Source organism: Neovison vison, chromosome 7, assembly GCF_020171115.1.
Source record: "Neovison vison isolate M4711 chromosome 7, ASM_NN_V1, whole genome shotgun sequence".
In the NCBI taxonomy this organism is placed as follows: domain Eukaryota; kingdom Metazoa; phylum Chordata; class Mammalia; order Carnivora; family Mustelidae; genus Neogale; species Neogale vison.
The window spans coordinates 198,807,020-198,829,344 of record NC_058097.1 but is presented as its reverse complement, the minus strand read 5'-3'; the positions used below and the strand labels follow the sequence as shown (position 1 = coordinate 198,829,344).

The 22,325-nt window shown below is 48.5% G+C and overlaps 1 protein-coding gene and 1 pseudogene across 5 annotated transcripts in view; one reads left to right on the top strand and one right to left on the bottom strand.

The window, feature by feature from the left end:
- Positions 1–22,104, top strand: part of LOC122913038 (phospholipase A and acyltransferase 3) — a 28,104-nt gene extending 6,000 nt beyond the window's left edge. For 4 of the 5 annotated variants that reach the window (XM_044259523.1, XM_044259525.1, XM_044259524.1 and 1 more), the window contains exons 3-5: positions 11,165–11,267; positions 16,869–17,137; positions 21,834–22,104. In XM_044259523.1, coding sequence (XP_044115458.1) covers positions 11,165–11,267; positions 16,869–17,137; positions 21,834–21,935 — 474 coding nt within the window. In that variant the 3' untranslated portion in view covers positions 21,936–22,104. Of the gene's footprint in view, positions 1–10,612; positions 10,689–11,164; positions 11,268–16,868; positions 17,138–21,833 lie in introns of those variants that run through there. The other variant, XM_044259522.1, reaches the window with a different exon arrangement.
- LOC122914640 lies at positions 14,150–14,820 on the bottom strand (annotated as a pseudogene).
- Positions 22,105–22,325: the final 221 nt, after the last annotated feature.

The following is a 22,325-nucleotide window of genomic DNA, read 5'->3' as shown; positions in this document are numbered from 1 at the left end:
GGGGATCTGAAGGGAGATCAGAATTTCCACACTTGCCACAGCATGTGGTTTTGAGAACAAGGAGAACCTGCTCTCAGGCTGGGTTTCACAACCTCCACGGCATCTCCAGCTGGTCCTGGAACTGAGAACTTTCCAAATCAAACATAATGAAAACACACCCAGTGACAGTGGCAGCAAAAACTGCCGTTTACCGAAGTCTTCCTATGTGTTTGTGGTGTTTGCTGAGTGTTTTGTATGTGTTACCTCGTTTGATCCTCAGGACAACCCCGTGAGTTCTTCCCACTTTACAGCTGGGGAAACTGAGGCTGTGAGAAGTTGGGTAACTTGTCCAAGGCTGTCCAGTGAGGAAGTAGCAGAGCCTAAATTTGAACCCAGACTGTCTGACTCTGGAGCCCTGAGGCTGTAGTCAGTATGCTTTTTCTGAAAACGAAATCCATCTGGATTTAGATATGCTCATGAGTCATGTTCAGTAGCCTACTTTCTGTATTTTTGGGAACATCTGAAATATTTCATTAAAAAAAAAAATCGCAAAGCTCTGACCAATGAGACTAAATGGGACCGGATGTGTGTGAATCGGAGCACATTCTTTAAAAACATTAAATTAACTAATTAAATTAAATGAATGTTTTAAAAACATTCTTTTTAAAAAAGTATCGATTTTATTTATTTACTTTTTAAGTAGGCTCCACACCCAACACGGGGCTTGAACTCACCACCTCCGAGTCACACACTCCCCTGACTGAGCCAAGAAGCACATTTTTTTTGTTTTGTTTTGTTTCACTGCTTGGGTTGAAAATTCTGCATGTGCTGTTGCTGTGCGGGACGTCCAGGGCCCATAGCTGAGGGTCTCACACTGGATCAGAGCCGCAGGGGTGAATGCGGGTGACTCTGCAGGGGTGAATGTGGGTGACTCTGCAGAGGTGAATGCGGGTGACTCTGCAGGGGTGAATGTGGATGACTCTGCAGGGGCTGCGGACTGAGTCGTCTGCTGGAGGGCTTAGCTGTGTCCTTTCTCCTGTGAGGGAAGAGGCTGGGGCTTTAGCCACCCCTTTGCCACTTTCAGACTGATGGGGGGCGGGGTAAGTGACCTGCTCTCCTTCAGCCTCAGTTTCCCCGTGTGCAAAATCAGGTGTGTCTGCTCATCTCAGCCTGATGTTCAGGGTCACAGCTCTCTCCCCTCAGATACCCTCTCCTCTGGTTCTCACTCTGGGCTGCACTGTAGAACCACCCAGAAGCTTTAAAAAAATGCCCCGCCGGGCAGCTGGCAGTCCCCTCACAGCTGTGCTTCTGCTTCAGGCTGCCCAACCCCTACTTGCCTGTCTCCATCATCCCCCTTAAGGCCATTCCCTCCCCACCACCTTCTCGGATTGCAGGAGGATGTGAGGGGGTAAGTGCGGGATTCGGGTTGGAATTCCGTCTATACCACATGCAGACCCTCTCACGGGCTTCAGGACTTCACCAAAAATCTCAGGGGCGCCTTTTCTAGCATCATCTGCAGCTCCTCCCCACTCCTCCCTTACGCCCGTTCAGCCCGACTTTGGCCTCCAACTCTGAGAGGAGCCGCGCTCATGCAGGCCACCAGTGGCCCTCACCCTAGAGCGCACTCCTGACCTCCAGAGGCCCGTTTTCAGCTGCCTCCCTGGCTTCTCCACTTGGCTACCTGGTGGGCGATTCACCCCAGCACCCCAAGCAGGGGGCACCCACTTCTCCCAAGCCTGCTCATCCTGCCTCCCACTTGCTCTGGCCAGATCACCTTGGGGTGATCTTGACCCCATTTTTCTTCATGCCCCACCTCATTCTGTCAGCAAACCCTGTAGGTTTGACCTTGATAGAAATCCAGAACCCTTTACTTGTCATCCCTACTGCCCCGCCTCGTCTGAGCCATCCACACCACTTCCACACCTCTCTCCTCCTTTGTCCCCTCCACTCCAGCCACACTGGCCTCTGGGCTGCTCCTCAAACACCTGGGGCCATTGCTCGGGTGGCTCCTTCTGCCTGAATGTTCCAGATATCTGTATGGCGCTCTGTCTGCCTTCCCGGACCACTCATTTCATACCGCAGCCTCTGTTGCCGCCCCGTCCCCTCCAGCTCCTTTAACACTGCCCTACCTTTGCTTTCTTTTTTATTTGGTATCTCTTCTAATATTCTAGATGATTTACTTCTTTACTAAGGCTTAAAAGAAATGGAAACATGTCTGTCTCTCTCCCTGGTACTGAACAAAAGCTCATGGAGGTCGGGATTTTTACTTTGTTCCTAGACACGGGGCAGATGCCAGGTTGGTGCCTGGCATCTAGCTCTGTGAGCATCTGTTGAGTGAATGAGCAAATAAATGGTTTTTTTGACCTTCCCATGCAGAGGCGGGCATCCTTGGCCACTTACAGCTGCCCAAAGGCAGAGGAGAATATTTGTTAAAAAGGCACGGTGAGGGGCGCCTGGGTGGCTCAGTGGGTTAAGCCTCTGCCTTCAGCTCGGGTCATGGTCTCAGGGTCCTGGGATCGAGCCCAGTGTCAGGCTTCCTGCTCAGTGGGGAGCTTGCTTCCTCCTTTCTCTCTTTCTCTGCCTGCCTCTCTGCCTACTTGTGATCTCTGACTGTCAAATAAATAAAAATAAAATCTTAAAAAAAAAAAAAAAAGGGCACGGTGATCCTGGAAGCATGCCAGCATCCCCCTCTGCAGCAAATTGTGTGTAGACTCGAGTCCGAGAACCACAGCTGGGGATAAAGGCTGCAGGCTCGGAGTCAGGAACCCGGTGGGTTCGAGAGCAGAGTTAGAGCAAGTCACACACAGCGTTATTGCCCTTGTCATTGTCCTGGATCCCCTCAGCGCTTAACCTCTGCTTTTCGCAAACAACGATCATTTGAGTTTAAAAGAAGAGTTTAAAGATACTCAACAGCCGGAATGAGCAGGTGGGCGTATTTAGAATATCACAACTACAGTAATACAAATGTAGCAAGTAGGTGGTTGGGTACACAGATGTTCACCAAACAGCGCTTTCGGTTTTCAACGCTTGAGACTTGAAATTTTATGTTTGAAAATTTTTCATAATAAAATGTCAGGAAGCATGCTATGAACTTAACAATGTTCATTGCAGCAGAGCTGGAAAATACAGAAAGATCAATAATTCCAGTAACCGCCCCTAGCCCCGCACCCAGAAGGATTCCCTGTGAAGATGTTGGTGTGTATCTTTCTAGTCTTTCTGTGGTGGGTATTTATTTTATTACATAGTAGTCATCCTATAGCTTACCCCAAACTGAACACTCTGATGTTTGTCAGGGTTTTTTTTTTTTTTTTTTTTTTTGGTGTGTGTGTGTGTGCTTCTAAAATGAATATATGTGTATTTAAGCATTTTGGAAAACTAGAAAAGAATTAAAAATACCCCAGATGTCACTGACTGCCAATAAACACTTTACATTTTAGTGTATTTCCACAGCTTTTCTTTATGTGTTTTCTTTTTAAAAAAAAGTTTAAAAAATATACTGTTTTGTATAAAGCTTTTTCATTAACCATTATGTAATGGCCGTTTATTGTCATTATTTTTCTAAAATAGAACTTTAAAACATAGAGTGTCCTAGTATATAAATTTGGCAAGAATTATAATATATATATATTTTAAGATTTTTAAGATTTTATTTACTTGACAGAGAGATGGCAAGAGAGGGAACACAAGCCGGGGGACAGGGAGAGGGAGAAGCAGACTTCCCGCTGAGCAGGGAAACTGATGCGGGGCTCAATCCCAGGACCCTGGGACCATGACCTGAGCCGAAAGCAGATGCTTAATGACTGAGCCACCCAGGCATCCCTAAATATGGCAAGAATTAAATAATTTTTTTACATAGGATTTTTACATATCTGATGTTTCACCATTGGATGTCACTTTCTGATGGACAGCTTTTGTGGGCATTTCAGATTATTTCCTTAAGATTTGGTCTATAAATAGAAATTGAGTCAAAGGGTATGAATATTTTTAAGGTTAGTGATAGAAATTGCCAAACTGGGATGCCTGAGTGGCTCAGTGGGTTAATCCTCTGCCTTCAGCTCAGGTCAGGATCTCAGGGTCCTGGGATCAAGTCCCGCATCAGGCTCTCTCCTCAGAGGGGAGCCTGCTTCCCTTCCTCTCTCTCTGCCTGCCTCTCTGCCTACTTGTGGTCTCTGTCTGTCAAAGAGACTTTGTCTCTTTTCTGTCTTTGACAGAAATAAATAAAATCTTAAAAAAAAAAAGACGTTGGCTACTATCGTAGTCACTAACTATTATAAAAAAAAATTGCCAAATTGCCCTTCAGAAGAGTTGTACTGATTTCTATTCCCATCAGCAATGGCTGACAGTGTGTGTTTACTTGTATCTTTTCTTATTTTTAATATTAGTATTTTAATTTCTCCCCAAACCAGTTTTTAATTAGCATTTATTTGATTACAAGTCAGGTAGAATATGTTTCGTTAAATTAGTGGTAATACGTATTTCTCCTTTTAAAGTTATTTAACATGCCCTTTGTCCCCTTTTTGATTTTGGAATTTAAATCATTTTTATTGATTCATAAAAACTCTTCATATATTAAAGATATTAAATTTTCTGTTGTTTTCTTCTAGCTTATCTTGGTAGTTTGTGTTTTTTGTTGTTGTTGTTGTTGTTGTTGTTGTTGTTTCAATGCAGAGAATGTATTGGTCTGGCTGATTTGGCTATTGGTAGCAAGCAGTCCACGTAAGCCAGGTTGAGTAAAGAAGTCTTAGTTTAAGGACACATGTGGAGGATCAGAGGATGAGACCTACTTGCCTTCTTAGGTCCAGCCAGCTGATGTGGGAGGCAGTGGTCACAGGATATGAAATATGGCAGCTGCCTAGGCAACGGGGACTACAGGCAATCCTTTTCCCTTAAAAGGGAGCATGAACATAAGAGGCAGTGATAGAAATTTCTAATAATAAGCCCTTTAACATTTTTTAAATTGTAAAACCGTTTACTCTTTTCCTTTGTGTCTTTTTCTTCGGCTTTTATCCTTCGAGTGTCTTTATTCTAAGACCTGATACAAAGGCATATATATTATTTTAAAATTTGTTTATAGTTTTATATCCTACATTTAAATGTGATTGATTTTTAGGAATCACTAACACGGTCTTATTTATAGGTTCCAAGTGGGAGATGTTTTCAAGAGGTTTTGGTGACAGATGATACTCACCTTTTCCAGTTAAAACACCTCAAGCACCAGGCGCCTGGGTGGGTTAGTCAGTAAAGCAACTTGCTCTTGATTTTGGCTCAGGTCATGATCATGGGGTCCTGAGATGGAGTCCTGTGCCAGGCTCTTTGCTCAGCGAGGAGTCTGCTCAAAATTCTTCTCTCTCTCCCACTGTCCCTCTCTCCCACCCCCATTCTCTTTCTTACTCTCACTCTAAAATAAATAGATCCTTAAAAATATTTTAAAAAAATAAAGAAGAGAGATTGGGGTGCCTGGGTGGCTTGGTGGGTTGGGGCCTCTGCCTTCAGCTCGGGTCATGATCTCGGGGTCCTGGGATCGAGCCCCGCATCGGTCTCTCTGCTTAGTGGGGAGCCTGTTTCCTCCTCTCTCTCTGCCTGCCTCTCTGCCTACTTGTGATCTCTCTCTCTGTCAAATAAGTAAATAAAATCTTTTTTAAAAAATAAAGAAGAGAGAAAACTTCAGGCTCATCCCCCTGAGGAACTTTTTCCTCCATCTAAAAATCTTAAAAAGTTTTTATTATAAAAGTAACTCATATTGGTTAAAAAAAAAAAAAGAAATAATATAACTTGTCAAAGTCTGAATCCCAAACCCCCACTGTATAAAATATACAACATTTTGGTGAATTTTCTTCAGATCATGCTTAATGTATAGTAGACTTTGCTTATAAATGTATAAAAAAGTATTTATTTTATTTTAATTTTTAAAAATATATTCTAAGCAAAAATGGGATATTAATGTTTTTCAATGTGCTTTTCTCAACCAGTTCCACGTCTGCTCACATAAATCCATCTTGTTTTCTCTAGTGGCGGTATGTACATATGGACATATGAATGCAGGATCATTTATTTAATTGGTCCTATTAATGATTATTTAGGTTGTTTTTCCGATAATTTCGGAGGCCAGAAATTGGTCCTCAGTTTGCTTGCTAAGGAAAACGGTTGTTAATGCAGTTCTTTGTAATCCTGCTTTTGTGGGAAGGATAAAGACCTTTTGTTCTGAAATCCCGTGGGCACAGACAGAGTCTCAGCTTTGCCCTTGTTAGAGCCTGCGTTGCGTAGTCGAGCCCTGGTTACTGTGCGGGCTGGGGGTCCCCTGAGCCCTGGGCTGGAGAGGGAGCTCTCTTCCTGGGGCCTCCTGCTAGCCCCCTTCTTCCTAGGAAGAACCACCCGGCAGCGAATCCCCCCGAGATTGTGGAATGAGTGCAGGAGGCATCACAGTCGATTCTCTTACAGCAGGAGCTGGCCAGCTTTCTCTGTAAAGGGCCAGAGAGTGGAAGATTTTAGGTCACACGATCTCTCTCCATTGCCACTCCTCAGCCCATCTGCTGTAGAGAGAAAGCAGCCCAGGGCGAGATGTAAATGAATGGGGTGTGGCCGTGTGCCAATAAAGCTTTGTGCACGCTCAAGTCTGAGTGTCCTGTAATTGCACGTGTCCCAGAACATCCTTCTTTTGACTTCCCCCCAACCATTTTCAGAATGTAAAAACCGTTCTGAGCTTGCATACAAAAATAAGCAGAGGCAACCAATTTGACACCTGGGCTGTGTTCTCATATGTCTAATTTTATAACCTGGTTCCTGGAGTTCTTCGCTTTGACTCAATGGAGTTGTTTCTCTAGCTGGATTTTATGATAGAGGGTGACACCATTCATCGTCTCAGTGCATGGCACCCTGTCCTCACTGGTCCCTACGTGACCCCTGTCTTGTGGGTTTTTGGCTTAGGTTTCTTTGGTTTCCTGATATTATCATGCCTTCCTCCGTCTTCCCAGTGGCCGACATCCTGATGTGTTTAGTGTGTGTTCTTTAGTCCATACGCTTCTGTTCTTGTTCATTTTTAATTTTTTATGTATTTATATATATTTTTTAAAGATTTTATTTATTTATTTGACAGAGATCACAAGTAGACGGAGAGGCAGGCAGAGAGAGAGAGAGAGAAAGAGAGAAGCAGGCTCCCTGCCAAGCAAGGAGCCCAATGTGGGACTCTATCCCAGGACCCTGAGATCATGACCTGAGCCAAAGGCAGCGGCTTAACCCACTGAGCCACCCAGGCGCCCCTCTTGTTGGTTTTTTAAAATGATGTTTTCAGGTGTGCTTCTTCTAAGATGTGTATCATTGGTTTGCGTGTGTGTATCTTTAATTGATACAAGTGGGGTTGCATTGCAGAGCTCATTCTCATGTTTCCACTTCGTTCTGTGTCTAAAAGCTTATCCCTGTTGCCATGTGAACATGGAGTCCTTGCACTAGTTAGAAACTAGCGGGCAGGGCTCCGCAGATCAGTCCACCACCTTTCACTTTATTTTTTAAAGGTTTTATTTATTCCCATGAGAGATACAGAGAGCACGAGTAGTGGGGAGAGGCAGAAGGAGAGGCAGAGACAGGCTCCCTGCTGAGCTGGAAGCCCCACGTGGGGCTCGATCCCAGGACCTGGAGATCATGACCTGAGCTCAAGGCGGGTACTTAGCCATCTGAGCTACCCAGGCACTCTCTTTCACTTCATTTTTATTTTTTATCTTTTTAAAAATATTTTATTTATTTTTTTGACAGAAAGAGAGTGCAAGCAGGGGGAGCGGCAGGCCGAGGGAGAAGCAGGCTCCCTGCCGAGCAAGGAGCCCAATGCCAGGCTCTATCCCAGGACCGTGGGATCATGACCCGAGCCAAAGGCAGATGCTCCACGGCTGAGCCACACAGGCGCACCGTCACTTTGTTTTAAAAAAGTGTCCTTGAGTGGTTGAGTGTTTTGACCTTGTGCATATTTGGAAATAGGTACTTTTGCCCTTGAAAGGGGCAGGCAATTTGTGTATTTTAAAAATCAACACTTTTTTCCTCTCAAAACTCTTAAAAATTTTTAGGGGTCCTTGGGTGGCTCAGTCGGTTAAGCAGCTGCCTTTGGCTCAGGTCATGGTCCCAGGGTCCTGGGATTGAGCCCCACATTGGGCTCCCTGCTCCGTGGGGAGCCTGCTTCTTCCTCTCCCCCTGCTTGTGCTCTTTCTCTCTCTCTCTCAAATATCTGTAAAGATTTTATTTATTTATTTGAGAGTGAGAGAGAGCATGAGCAGTGGGGAGGGGAGGGGCAGTGGGAGAGGAAGAAGCAGCAGACTCCCTGCAAAGCAGGGAGCCTGACTGGGGTCTCTAAGGCAGTCGCTTAGCTGACTGAGCCACCCAGGTACCCCAAAATTAAAAAAAAAAAATTTAAATACATTAAAAAAAATTTGTGTTGAAAAAAACCTAAGTCTAATTTATTCCTTTTAGTGTTCATTTCCTTTTTAAAAATTAATTTTTAAAAAGTTTATATATTTTTTTTTTTTCAATCCCTACCCCAGCATGGTACTAGAACTCATAACTTTGAAATCAAGAGTCGCTCACTCCACCCACTGAGCCAGCCAGGCCCCCCGTTAGGGTTTGTTTCTATGAGTTTTCATCAAAACATACAACTGCGTAACTGTCACCACCGTCAGTCACGGAACAGTTGGGGAAGCTGAGTTTCCCCCCCAGTTTCCTCCTGCCCCTTTGTTGTCTGCTCCCTACCTCACTCCCAGCACCTGGCAATCACCGATCACTTTCTGTCCTATAATGATGCCTTTTCTGGAACAGGACATAAATGGGATATGACGTTGACTTGCTTTTAGGGTATGGCTTCTTCTACTCATCACCATGCATTTGCTGCCCCATTATCTTGGGGGTGTTTATGGTGAATTTCTTTGTAGATATTTTTGTCATTGTAATAAAAAATTTTTTTCTTCAGGCGACTTTCTACATGTAGGCCACCTTTCTCTGGTATTTGTCTGGAGCACAGTGAGTTCCTTGGGCCTGTGTACCACTGACTGCTCATTCCTTGACATTGTATTACTGGTGTTCACACTGTCTCCTGTTTGTTTTTATTAAAGATTTTATTTATTTATTTGAGAGAGAGACAGTGAGGGAGTACATGAGAGGCAAGAAGGTCAGAGGGAAAGAGAGACTCCCCGTGGAGCCAGGATCCTGATGTGGGACTCAATCCCAGGACTCTGGGATTGCAACTTGAGCTGAAGGCAGTTGCTTAACCAACTGAGTCACCCAGGCGCCCACACTGTCTCCTCTTGAATCCGTGGCCTTCCCCCGGGCAGGATTCCTGCCTTGTCTTTATGTCTTTGCTTATTCATGGAGGAACCCTCCTCCCTCACCAGTTAAATTCCCTTTGGGGGATTTCTGAAGGCTCCCTAATTCTTACCAACAATATTTTTTCCTTTTATTCTGGAAAGCAAGTGGGATCCATAAATTGCGACCATTGTCTATTGTTCCAAAATAGATTCTCCGTAAGGTTTGGGTGCCTTCTTTTTGGCAGACTAATTACAATCACTGCATAAGAGAACCCGATTTATACATAACATTTCTGTGAAAGGATTTTTTTCCTGCCACATGTAATACAGATTTTCAGTTTTAATGTTTGTATAAATGGACATGCGCTGCTATTGACCTTGCTTCATAGGCCTCGTGGAGTTTGTGATTGGCTCTTCCCACTTTCTTTGTTTCTATCCTAAGGCAGGCCATGCAGGGGTGAGTCCTCCCTGGGGCATCCTTGATGGACTTTCTCAGTCAGGTCCACGGAGCTTGGCAGTGGAATGTAGGCAAATCCCTACGGGTCTGGCCTCAAGGAGCAAGCAGGTCAGAGCCCACTCCCGAAGACTTGGCCAGAGGACAGAGGGGATCCTTCTCTAGGTCTTCTAAAGGGATAGTTGCCTCGCTCATTAAAGAGATTTAAGATTGGCTTGGACCAGAGAAGCTTGTTACCCCTGATTCTGGTCCAAATCGAATGCCCCGCACTCCCAGCACTTAGCACAGTGTCTGTTGTTGGCGCCTCAATAATGCTGAATGGAAGTGATCTTGATCCTCTGGAGGTTTTCTCCAGCTCTGCTCTGTACTCCCCGATCCCCAGCAGGACAGGGCTCCTAGCTGCTGCTCCCCACCTTCCCCCGCACACAACACTCATCCCTACACACACTGCTTGGGAAGTAATAAGAGATAGAGTTTTGGTCTTTTCCCTCAATTCCCTGCACTGGGCTTCTACAAGCCTTGTAATTTCCCAAGCGATAAGAGATGAGGGTCTTCTGTTATTCATCATAAATCCTCTTCACCCTACTTGAGTTTATGCTAATGAGGAGATGAGGAACACACCTATTAGAGGGCTGGAAATTTCAGCCCTATCTCCGGGGCTGGGAGGAGAGAGGCTGGACGGTGAGTTAATCATTAGGACCAATGACGTAATCAATCCTGCCTGTGCAACACAGACCCGGTAAAAACTGAAGGGGTTGGGGAGTTTCTGGGTTGGTGAACACACAGAGGTGCTGGGAGACTGGCCCCCTGGAGTGGGCGTGGCGGCTGTGCCCCTCCCCCGCCTCTCCGCCACTCCGCCTTCTGGCTGTTCCTGAGTTGTATTCTTTGTAACAAGCTGGTGATCTAGTTAAGTTTCCTGAGTCCTGTGAGCCATTCTAGCAGAGGAGGAGGTTATGGAAGCCCCTGATTTACAGCTAGTAAGTCAGAAGCGCAGGGGACAATCTGGACTTGTGGCTGCTGCTGAGTTTGGGGGGGGCAGTCTGGTGGGACTGAGCCCTTCACCCCTGGGGTCTGCGTGAGGTCTGGGCAGTTAGCGTCAGAATTGAGATAAACTGTAGGATATCCAGTCCGTTTCCACCGAGGACTAGATTGCGTGGTGTGGAGAAACCACAGACCTGGTGTCGGAAGCGTTGGTGTGAGTCTAGTGCACAGGAGGAAGGAGTGTCCTTTACTCATATACTCACACGCACACACTCAGCCACTCATCATCGGGTGAGCAGCCAGGAGGACACTATGGCCAGAGACAGGACAATTCTTGGTCAGGCCCTAGGCCAGCTGGGGAACGTCGGGGAGACACCCTCTGACGGCCTCTGGCAAGGGACCCCAGCCTCTGCCACCTGGTTCCAAGGTCTCACTCGCACCACCTCTAACAGCCTTGTTCTTGGTTTTGCAGCCAGAGCCCAAGGTTGGAGACCTGATTGAGATCTTCCGCCCTTTCTACAGACACTGGGCCATCTATGTTGGCGATGGATACGTCGTCCACCTGGCCCCGCCAAGTAAGGGCACTGAGGGCCTCCGCCGTGCTGGGCTGGGAGGAGTGGGAGATGGGGCAGCTGTGGGTGACAGGGAACTCCACCTCTCTCCGACTGGTGGTTGGTTCCTGAGGGCTGCAAGAAGGCGGGTTGGTATGGGGCAATAGTTTTCAAACTCTGCTCCTTGGAACCCTAGGGACCCTACAGGGGCTGAGGTGGGCTTCCAAGGGGATGGCTCTGGTTTTGACGGTTTTAAATACTGTGGGTTTTTGTTTTTTTTTAAAAGATATTTATTTATTTGACAGCCAGAGATCACAAGTAGGCAGAGAGTCAGGCAGAGAGAGAGGAGGAAGCAGTCTCCCTGCTGAGCAAAGAGCCCGATGCGGGACTCGATCCCAGGACCCTGGGATCATGACCCAAGCCGAAGGCAGAGGCTTTAACCCACTGAGCCACCCAGGCGCCCCAATACTGTGGGTTTTAATTAAACTTATTCACCTCTTCAGTGTAAAACTCCGTGAGAGAGCATGGGCTTTTGGGATGTGGGTTGGTGAGGAATCTAGTTTCTACTCTCCAGTCTTGGTTTCCTTATCTATAAACCGAAGCTAATAGGGCTTCACTACGAGAACCATTGTGAGAATTCCCCCACCCCTTTTCTTAAACTTTTTTTTCCTTTTAAAGATTTTTTATTTATTTACTTGAGAGACAGAGATCACAAGTAGGCAGAGAGAGAGGGAAAAGCAGCCTCCCTTTTGAGCAGAGAGCCCGATGCGGGGCTCAGTGCCAGGACCCTGAGATCATGACCTGAGCTGAAGGCAGATGCTCAACCCACTGAGCCACCCAGGCGCCCCCCTTTTCTTAAACTTTTAACTTAAACTGAGTTATAACATAAGTACAGTAAAGTGTGAAAATATAGTGAAGTGTATAGTCAATGAATTTAAAAAATAAATCCTCCATCCATGTGACAGGGACCCAGATCAAGATCTAGAACATTTCCACTACCCTACGTGGCTCCCACATGGCTCTGCAGCCACCCTCCTCCTCCTGACAGACAACCGCTCTGAGAGCTTCCCTTGATGTGAACTAGTTTTGTCTGTTCTACACCTTCGTGTGGGAGGAGCCGCAAAGCTTGGGCTTTTTTTGTGTCTGGCTTCCTCCCTTGCCCCTGAGAGTCCTCGGTCTGTGAGCGGTAGGAGGAGTTCTCTTGCATTCTGTGTGTTTTCTGTTATATGAAAATACCGCAGCCTGTTATACATGCTTCTGCTGAAGGACACTGGCTGGTTCCCGTGTTTGGCTGCTGTGGACATGGTAGCTGTGACGTTCTTGAACATTCTTTGTCTTTTGCCCACCCCTTTATCCGTAACTGAAGGCCTCACCCTGTACATACAGAGGAATCAGAAGGAACCAGAGCGTGTGGCACCTTCCCCAGCCCAATGAACCACACCACGGTCTGCACCCTCCTAGTCTGCCTTTTCTTTGGTTAAGATACAAAAAAATTGTCCCTGTTGTTGTTTAAAAAGCCAGCCTCTGGGGGCACCTGGGTGGCTCAGTTGGGGAAGCATCTGCCTTCAGCTCAGGTCATGTTCCCGGGACCCTGGGATTGAGCCCCACATCTGGGCTCCCTGCTTCTCCCTCTTCCTCTGCTTGTAGCTCCCCCTGCTTGTGTGCTTTCTCTCTCTCTGTGTCAAATAAAAATCTTAAAAAAAAAAAAAAAAAGCCAGCCTCTGTACCTATGTTTGTGGATCCTGGACCCCCTCTCTGACTTTCGTGAGGCCTTTGCTCCTCAAATTCCTCACCTCTTGTATTCTCTTGGTCCCCCTCTCTGCTCGGCTATTCCAACTGGCATGGAAACTGCTGTAATAACTTCCAGAACGAACAGCCTCTTGACCTCACGTCTCATGTCTTCTCTAGCTAATTTCCTGTAGAGCGAATCTTCCATCATCCACTTCCTCTTGTCATTCTGTCTTTGGGTCCCTCCACCAGCCCTCTGAACTGATAAGCAAAGGAGCACTTATCAAGGCTACCAAAAGACCCTCCACATCTTGGCAAAGCCAAAGGTTGGTCTTCTGGTCAAGGCTGACTTGGCTTCTCAGTAGCATCTGACACGAGTGACCTCTCTCTGATCTTCATCGGAAGCCTGTCTTTCTTTCTCTCTCACTTGGGGCCTTCCTTCTCCGTCTCCTGTGTGGGCTCCTCCTCTTCCTTTATATCCCTCATCCTTACTCTACCCAGGGAATCTCCTCGGGCCCCTGGCTTCTAGTACTTTCCATTGGTGGATGTTTCCTAAGCCCCCCTCAGCATAGGCCTCCACACTCAGCTTCAGAGTTGTATAACCTCTTGACTACGTGGCATCTCCACGTGGGTGTTGGATTGGCACCTTGAACTTGACATGCCCGGAAAGAAAGGCTCTTGTGAATGACGCTGTCCAACTGCTGGAGGCCAGGATTTAGGTGTCCTCCTCGATCTTTTTGACCCCGTATCTAATGCAACAGGAAATCGGGTTGCCTCCCTCTCCAAGACAGACTCCAGGTCTGATCACTTCTCACCGTCTGCACTGTCTTGCTCATCTGAAGCTTTGCAGCTTGCGGCTGTTCTCTCTGCCTCTTGCCCGGTCGTGCTCTGCCCTTCCTCCCCTGGGCAGCCAGTGCGATCGTTCTAAAGTATGAATTGGATTATGTTACTTCTCTCCTTTAAATTCCTTTTTTTTTTTTTTTCTTTTTCCCCTCTGCTCAAGTTTAACAGAAACCACAAAAGATCAAAACTGGTGTCTCACTTCTGGCTCTCTCACATCCCACAGCGCGGTTCAGGCCATTCTCTGCAGAGGGGGGAAGGCTGGCCACCCCAGCCCCTGCAGGACAGGCCTGTCCTGCCCCATACCACATCTGCACTGGATCTAAAGTCCCGTGTTTTCAGCATGACAGTACATGCAGAAGAGATTTTGTGTTCCTGGCCGCCCACGGCAGCCTGGTCCTAAAACAGTCCAGTGCTCGCTTCTGCTTGGAGAATTATTCTTTGCTCTTCTGCGTGGCAGGCTTGATGGTATCATTACCAGGCTTCCAGCCAACCGGGGGCCCTTTCCCCGGCTTCTCAGTAAACTGGAAGGCCCGAAGTAGTCTCAGAGTCTCACCCACAGAGCGGCCGATGGGAGGGTCATCCTCAGTCATCTGCCAAAGGAAACTGTATCATCAATAGTAAAGAAGCGCCTGAACAAGGTGCCTTCAGCAGCTTTTAAGACTCTGCAGTCCTGAGTGAGGGTCCACGTGGCGTCTGATACCAGGGGAATGTTCATGGGCCCCAGTCCTCCTCGTTTCTTGGGTGTGTCGATCCATGCCAGGTGACAGACGTGAGAATCCACAGACAAAGCAGCCACTTGGCACTTGAGTTTCTTAAATTCTGAATCACTGACAGCAATGGTCTCCATGGGGCACACAATGCAGAAATCAAGAGGGCAGAAGAAGAACACAACGTATTTTCTTTTGTAGTCCGAGAGGCTGATGCCTTTGAACTGGACATGTAGCCTCATGGCTGTGGCTTCGAACTTGGGGGCAGGGTGCTCAATTTTGGCATTTCCTGAAGACATCTTGCTATTGGTACCTAGCCACGCTGGAGCGCCAGATCTCACCCTGCCATTTCTCCCATCACAGCACCCCAAGCTAATAGGGCAGATCCCTGGGGGGATGAGGAAAAGGCAATGACCAGGGTGTGGGGGTGTTTCTCACCAGCTCTGAGACAGAACTCACCCAAGACCAGTCAGGAAGAAAACGCCTTAAAATTCTTGCCTGGCTTTTCCATCACACCTAGATGAAGCTTCCAAGTCTGTATTGTGGCCAGTGTTGGCTCAGCCAGGTTACGTGGCACGTCAGGGTCAGGACCGCTCGGTGATATGGTGATACGGCCAGAATCCAAACCCAGAGTTCCCCTACGGAACTTCCCACCAGAGTGGCACCCACAGCGCGAAGCTCAAGGAAGCCTCACTCTTAGGGATTGACTCTGTACGGGCCTGGCCCTGAGAGTTGGAGCCTCCTTAAATTTTGTGCTGCAGGCACCCTGCTTACCCCATCCGTGTCTCAGCCCTGCCGCGCTCCCTGCCTGGGGGCTGAAACTCACCTGGTCCCATTCCCAGGCTGACCCCCTCCCCAGACTCAGAGCTCCGCATGCTACCCGCTCTATTCTTTATTCCAGTGGCTCCCTCAAACGCCGCCCGCCCCGCTGGTAGCAAGTCCGAACTCCCCTGAACTCCTCTTCCAAAATCTCATGAATCTACTCAGGGCAAAGGGGGCTAGTCGTCTTTGGAAAGACCTGGAATCCGAGCAGCCCTTCCTGCCGTTGCTTGTGGCTGTCCCGTGGTGTCCCGTGGAAGACTGTCTGTGACCTGCCTAACAAGACGCCTCCCCTGTGGGAAAGGGCCTTGGAGATCCCATCCCAGCAGGGACACAGAGGCTCTTTGAGGGACAGTGGGTCTCTCTGGAGCCCACTTCTTTTGCCATCATCCCCAGCTGTGTAGGTTGGCTGCCTCGGGAGGGCTGCCCGGTCTTGTGCTGATGTCAGCCTCCCCTCCCCACCATCCTGGTCCTTGGATGGACCCTAGACTCCCTTTCTTTTGAGTTTTCTATTTTTTTACTTGAAATGGAGTTGACACACAATGTTCCATTAGTTACAGGTGTACGGGGCCGTGACTGGACAGGTCTATACGGTATGCTGTTCTCACCGCGAATGTAGCTACCACCTGTCCCTGTACAGTGTAGTACAAGCCGTTGACTCTATTCCCCGAGCTTGTGCCCTTTATCATCGTGACTTACTTCTGCCCCGTGTACCTGGGAGCCTGGACCTCCCACTTCCCCTCGCCCGTTTTGCCCATCTCCCCTCTCCTTCCCCTCTGGCAACCAACCACCAGTTCATTCTCTTTCTGTTTCTGCCTTTTGTTAATTTCTATAATCATTTGTTCTATTTTTGAGATTCTGCTTATGAGTGAAATCATACAATATTCGTCTTTCTCTGTCTCATGTATTTCGCTGAGCATAATACCCTGTAGGTCCGTTCACGGTGCCGCAAAAGGCAAGATCTTTTTTCATGGCAGAATAGTGTTCCATAGGGAGTTTAATTTCTGGAGCTTGGTAGCCCCTTCCAGCCTTTCAGCGTCAGTAAGGGCTGTGCCGGGTGCACCTACCGGGTCTCCCTGGGGACCGACCTCTAGGAGTTGCTGCGGGGCTTTGGTCCCTCTGCTCCAAGAAGGGTGGGAACTCCTCATCCATCCCCCTTTTCTGCAGTCATCAGCTTTGTATTGTCAAGGGAGTATGACCTTGATGGAATCACAGAAGGTTCATAATCTGTTCCCCAGGGAGAAGGGGTGCTCGGCCCATAGATGCATAACCAAGAGGGCCGCAGAGGAGCCACAGGTGTAGAAGGTCCACTTCTCTAGAAACGTTACTGCTCCTCATTTCAGTTTAGGAAGCCAGGGCCCAGAGACCACAAGCACCTTCTCCAAAGCCACACAGCCTGCGACTGACCCTGCTCCCTTTTCCCTTCCCTTCTGCTCATGCTCTTGTGGACGGTGCCAAGGGCCTGTAGAAGGACCCCTACAGGCCTGCCCAGCACGGATCCCTCTGTTTCCTCTTTGTGAATCCTTAGGCGAAGTTGCGGGAGCTGGTGCGGCTAGCATCATGTCCACCCTGACCGAGAAGGCCGTAGTGAAGAAGGAACTACTGTGTGATGTGGTTGGCAGAGACAAGTACCAGGTCAATAACAAACACGACGACAAGTACTCGCCGCTGCCTCCCAGCAAAATCGTGCAGCGGGCGGAGGAGCTGGTGGGGCAGGAGCTGCCCTATTCGCTGCCCTGTGAGAACTGCGAGCATTTCGTGAACGAGCTGCGCTACGGAGTCCCCCGCAGTGACCAGGTGCGTCCTCAGCCTCGTCCCCATCCCAGGAGCCAGACTGTTCCGTCAGCCGGCGGGGGATGGGCATCGGGCACCTAGAAGGCAGAGGAGGCCACGCTCAGGGTAGGGACCATGATGGGGAGACGGGCAGGTCGGCCCCGTGGGCCGGCGCCGTTGTACGCCATGACCCACGATGTGAGTCACCGCCCGGGAAGAATCCTGTGTTTTGGACAACACTGTTTGTCTTTTACCCACTTAAACATTGCTCAAAGTGAAGAAAGCACATGAGAAGTTTCCTTTTCCCAAAACAATTCTGAGGCTTTAACACGGAGAATCAACAGCTCATTTTCGGTGGTCTCGTAGAATTCCTGTTTATGCACATTAAAAAAAAAAAAAGGCCGATTTCTTAGCACTTCTAATGAAGGACAGCTTTCGTGTTTCATAATATTCTGCTTTATGACCTGTGCCTCCCACCTGCGGCCCTTTTGGGGTCAGAGCTCCGGTAATTCAGCTCCCCCAGCAGCCCGGCCCGTGAGAAGTCAGCACGTTCCCCCCACACCCCACCCGTAAAATGTGCACTCTTGGGACTAACCAGGGCCCCCTGTCTTGAGTTTGATTGTACTCTTTGCCTCCGCACCGAGCACGCTCACAGCGAGCTGTTGTTGATTTCCTTGACAAAGTTCCTTTTGTACGAAGTCGAAGTCGCTGTCTCATGCATTCTCCCTCCATGAGGTTCTGTAAAGAACCGGGGCACATTGTTCCTCCTCCATTATCTGCAGACTGTTTCCCCCACCCTGACAAATCGTTTAGCAAGGAAAACACTGGGAATGAGAGCTTTCATGTGCCCCCCCCCCCCGCCAGAACTGCTACGGCTGCCACAAAGCCACGCCTGATGACCTCTACCGTGAAGGTTAAAGACTGACTCGCAGTCACATCTTGGGTCTGTAGCTTCTTACAGACCTTGTCATCCTGGCCTCTGGCTGCCAGGAACCTCAGTTCTGGGTACCGTGTGATCTCAGGGACACTGGTGTGTTTTCTGTCACCGCACACAGCCACGTGGGGCCCACTTAGGGGCAGCGCCAAGATGTATTTATTTTTAGCCCGTGAAGACCTCCAAATTCTTCTCTATAACGGTCATTCAGGGTTTGCGGCAGCCACATGCATACAATCTAGGCAAGTTCTGTGCCTGGGGGAGCGAGGGCAGTGCCCACCGTGTCAGGTAAGGGTGTTAGTTTTGTGTACAAAGTTTGTATTTTCATATTTTTTATTCCTGGGATTTGGGGTACATGGTCCTCACTGGACTTGTTGGCATAAAATCATGATTAAACATCTTTCTCTTTGCATGTTCTTGATTCTGCTTAAACACCTGGCTTGGCTCGTGGGTGAGATTTCTAGATCTATGTTGGTGACCCTCTTTCACGCCCTCGTGTGGTAAAAAGTACGGTTTTGCTGATTTGGGCCATCGGGCCTTCATTGGGGACAGTGGCCATGAGAGCAGACTCTCTTTTTGCATTGTCACCGGGTCTGGTGTCCCCAGAGCTGTGCCCGGATAGTGCTGGAAATAGGAAGAGGCCGAACTTTTTCTCTGTTTCTTGCTGATCTGAACTGTTTCCACTGGGTTCTGTTCCCTTCAGTGTCGCTGCTGGACCTGATGAAACATGAAGGCGCTGGAAAGGGGGCCATAAGGACAGTGTGGCTCAGAGACTGGGAAAGAAGCAGGGGACAGGGCGGTCAGATACACCGGCCTTGCAGCCAGACTGCAAGTTAGGGCAACAGACTAAAGTGTTGGGATGTTTTCCGAGTCACCTGCTCGTCTTCCTAAAACACCGTGGTCTTTGCCTCCCCTGTGGGATGGTTTCCTCATCATCTTCTTACCTTTCAGGTTTTTTTAGATGTGGCATTGGCATTTGAAGTTGGAGGGTGCAAAAAGCTTTTGTATCAGGTTTCTGGGCTGACGAGGCAGGCTCCTATTTCTTTGTACATTTTTTTTTTCTGGAATAGTTTTTAAAATTTAAGTTTTCGATTTTCAAAGTAATGCAAGCATATAAGTTGAAAAGATAACCAGTTCTCAAAAAACCCCTCTTTACTCCTCCCCATCTCACCAGGCCACCATTATTTTCTCCTTTAGCTTGGCATTTACCTATTTCTGAATTTCTAAACAATATGTGTATACTACCAGCTTTTTTAAAAAAAATGATTTTATTTATTTATTTGAGAGAAAGAGAGTGAGAGCATAAGTGGGGGAGGGGGAGGGGGAGAGGGAGAAGCAGACCCCCTGCTGAGCAGGGAGCCCGATGCGGGGCTCCATCCCAGGACCCCGGGATCATGGCCTGAGCCAAAGGCAGATGCTTAACCAACCAAGCTACCAGGCGCCCATATATTATACATTTTTATTAAGTTACTTACGACTCAGTGTTTTATGTTTATGTAAATTTTACTCACAGCCCAGTGTTGTGGTATATTACGAATTTCCTTTTGGGGCTGGGGAAGGGTTTCTTTCTTTCTTGAAGGTAATTAGTATCTCCTTACATTGCTCAGTTTTCCTTGTCCCCGTTGTCCGATCTCAGTACGGTTTTCCACAAGGGAAATCCCGTCAAGTAATCTCTGAGGTCCAGGCTGTTCTCCTTGGACACATCCGTCCCTGAGATGGCCGTTCTGCTGTCCGCGCTGGCTGGCTCTCGGCTAACTGCACGGCTGTACCCCACGACTTCCCTTCTCCGTTGTTCTTCAGATTTCTTTTGCCTTTCTCTTGGATTGGTTTTCCTAGGTCCGTGATCTCTTCATTTCTCATTTCCCTGTCTTTCTCTTAATTTAGGTGGACTGCATCCGCCAGAAGTGGCTTTAGGTTAGAAAGATGGTACCTGGAATCCAGGACCACAAGGCTCGTGAGTCACACCGCTCTCCCCTGGGCTGGTTTCCGTAGGAGCTGTCGATGGCTGCTGTTGCAAGCGACCACAAACTCAGTGGCTAAAAACAACCCAACGTGATTTTCTCACAGTCCTAGAGGTCAGAAGTCTGAAAATGGTTTCACGGGGCTAAAATCAAGGTGCCCCCGGGCTCTGTTCTTTTCTGGAGGTTCCAGGGGAGAATCTGTGTTTTTGGCTTTTCTGGCTTTTCTGGCACATCTTGGTGACATGCTCATGATGAAGGGGGTTTGCTGCTGAATGGAAGCTTCCAGTGAACTGGGAGGGGACAAGTGGCTTGTTGACTTTAAGTTTCACTTGGGCGATATGGGTAGGTAGTTTGTTTGGGAATCCTTGATATTGGTATCTTTTCTTTCTTTCTTTTAAGTTTTATTTATTTATTTGAGTAATTGCTATACCCAAGGAAGGACTTAAACCCACGAACCCAAGATCAAGAATCACACACTCCCTTGCCTGAGCCAGCCAGGTGTCCCAAGTAACTTTTGTTTCCACTTGGGCAGGTCAGATCCCCCAGGAAGGTGTTCCTGACTCTTCTGTGGTAGGTCGTGTTCTGGAAGCAGAGATGGGTAGGAGTGCCAAGAGTCTCACAATTAGCATTGTTTTTGACATGATGGCCCCATCCTCACATGCATTTCTCAATTCCCAGGCCCCCAAGTCTTCTGTTTCTCCCTCTGCAGGAGTCAACTTCCAACTTCTGTTGTAGTTGGGTGGGTGGGTGGGTGGGGGGTGGGGGGTCCCAGGGACCCAGCTGAAGCCCCTTCTCTGTCCCGTTTCCAGAGCTGCTTGGTGTTGTCAGTAGCTGACCTTCCCCGAAGATCCCATTATAATTTGGGTTGATTCTCAACTTTTCTCACTGCTGCCTTAGAATTTAGAGTTCTGTGGGTCCTTGTGAAATGACACCGAAAACAAATGCCTTACTTTACTCTTTGTCAGGTTTGTGGGGGAGTGAAATTTGACTTGGGACTTTTTACCCTTAAATCTACTCTTTTTTTTTTTTTAAGATTTTATTTATTTATTTGACAGAGCGATCACATGTAGGCAGAGAGGCAGGCAGAGGCAGAGAGAGAGGAGGAAGCAGGCTCCCTGCTGAGCAGAGAGCCCGATGCGGGACTCAATCCCAGGACCCTGAGATCATGACCTGAGCCGAAGGCAGAGGCTTAACCCACTGAGCCACCCAGGCACGCTCTACTCTTATTTTTGCAACACTTCTTTTTCCTGGTATGAGCCATGCAGTCAGAAATACTAATAATGTGAGGTAGAGCCTCACTCCTACTCCAAGTTGGGTCATTTCTTTGAGAACTGGTAAAGAGCATTCTTGTGCCTGGCGGAACCGGGTGTGGGGGAGGCAGCGAGGAACAAGACAAGTGACACAGGAGAGGTCCTTGCTCCCCGGGGGGCACAGGTGTGACATGGCATGTCGTGGAGAGCCGTTCCTGCACCGCCTCCCACTGGCCACAAGGGCTGCCTGGTGGCCGCCAGAAGCTCAGCCATCCGGCCTTCATCTCCTGGTCCTTTGCACAACCACCCTCTGGGGATTTAGGGGCTTAAAACACCCACAAAGTGGGTCGAGTTGGCCTTGGGCCCGTGCACAGCCCTGGCCAGCGGCCTCCACCCAGGGGTTCTTTCCCCATCCAGCCCTCTTCTCCCCATTTCCCTGCCAGTATGTGTTGACTCCTGAGTTGTCAGGTGGGCCAAGGGGCCCGTGAGTCTCCTGGGACTGAGTGTTCTTGTTGAACGGACAGCCCGTCCTCGGATGCCCGACAGAGTGTGACCTCCCCTCCTCTCTCTTGCAGGTCAGAGATGCCGTTATGGCGGCCGGCATCGCAGGAGTGGGCTTGGCAGCCGTGTGCCTCATTGGAGTCATGTTCTCAAGAAACAAGCGGCAGAAGCAATAAGTTGAAGGGCCTGACCCATCGGCGGGGACGTTATCCACTGAGCGGGTCTGGTTGTGCCAGAGGTTTTGAGGTTGGGTTTGTGGGTTTCATTCTGTTTTATAGTGAGGCTTATTTTTACAGAATAAAATAATGCCCAGCAAGGGAGCGCTTTACTGGAGCAAACGCAGCAGGAACTGGCTGGCATCAAGTCTGTTGGGGGCGCAGCGGGGCTCGGGGCCTGGCCACGCCAGCGAGCGCCCTGGGCCTTGGGCGCTGTTCTCTCCCTTTGTCTCTGTGGCTGTGGCCTTTGCCCTGCAGGAGTCAGCCCAGCTCCGGCTGTCTCAAGGCTGGGGTAATTCTGGTCATTCTGGTTATGAGGAGACAGGGGCGCAGCAAGGGAGACCCGCAGCC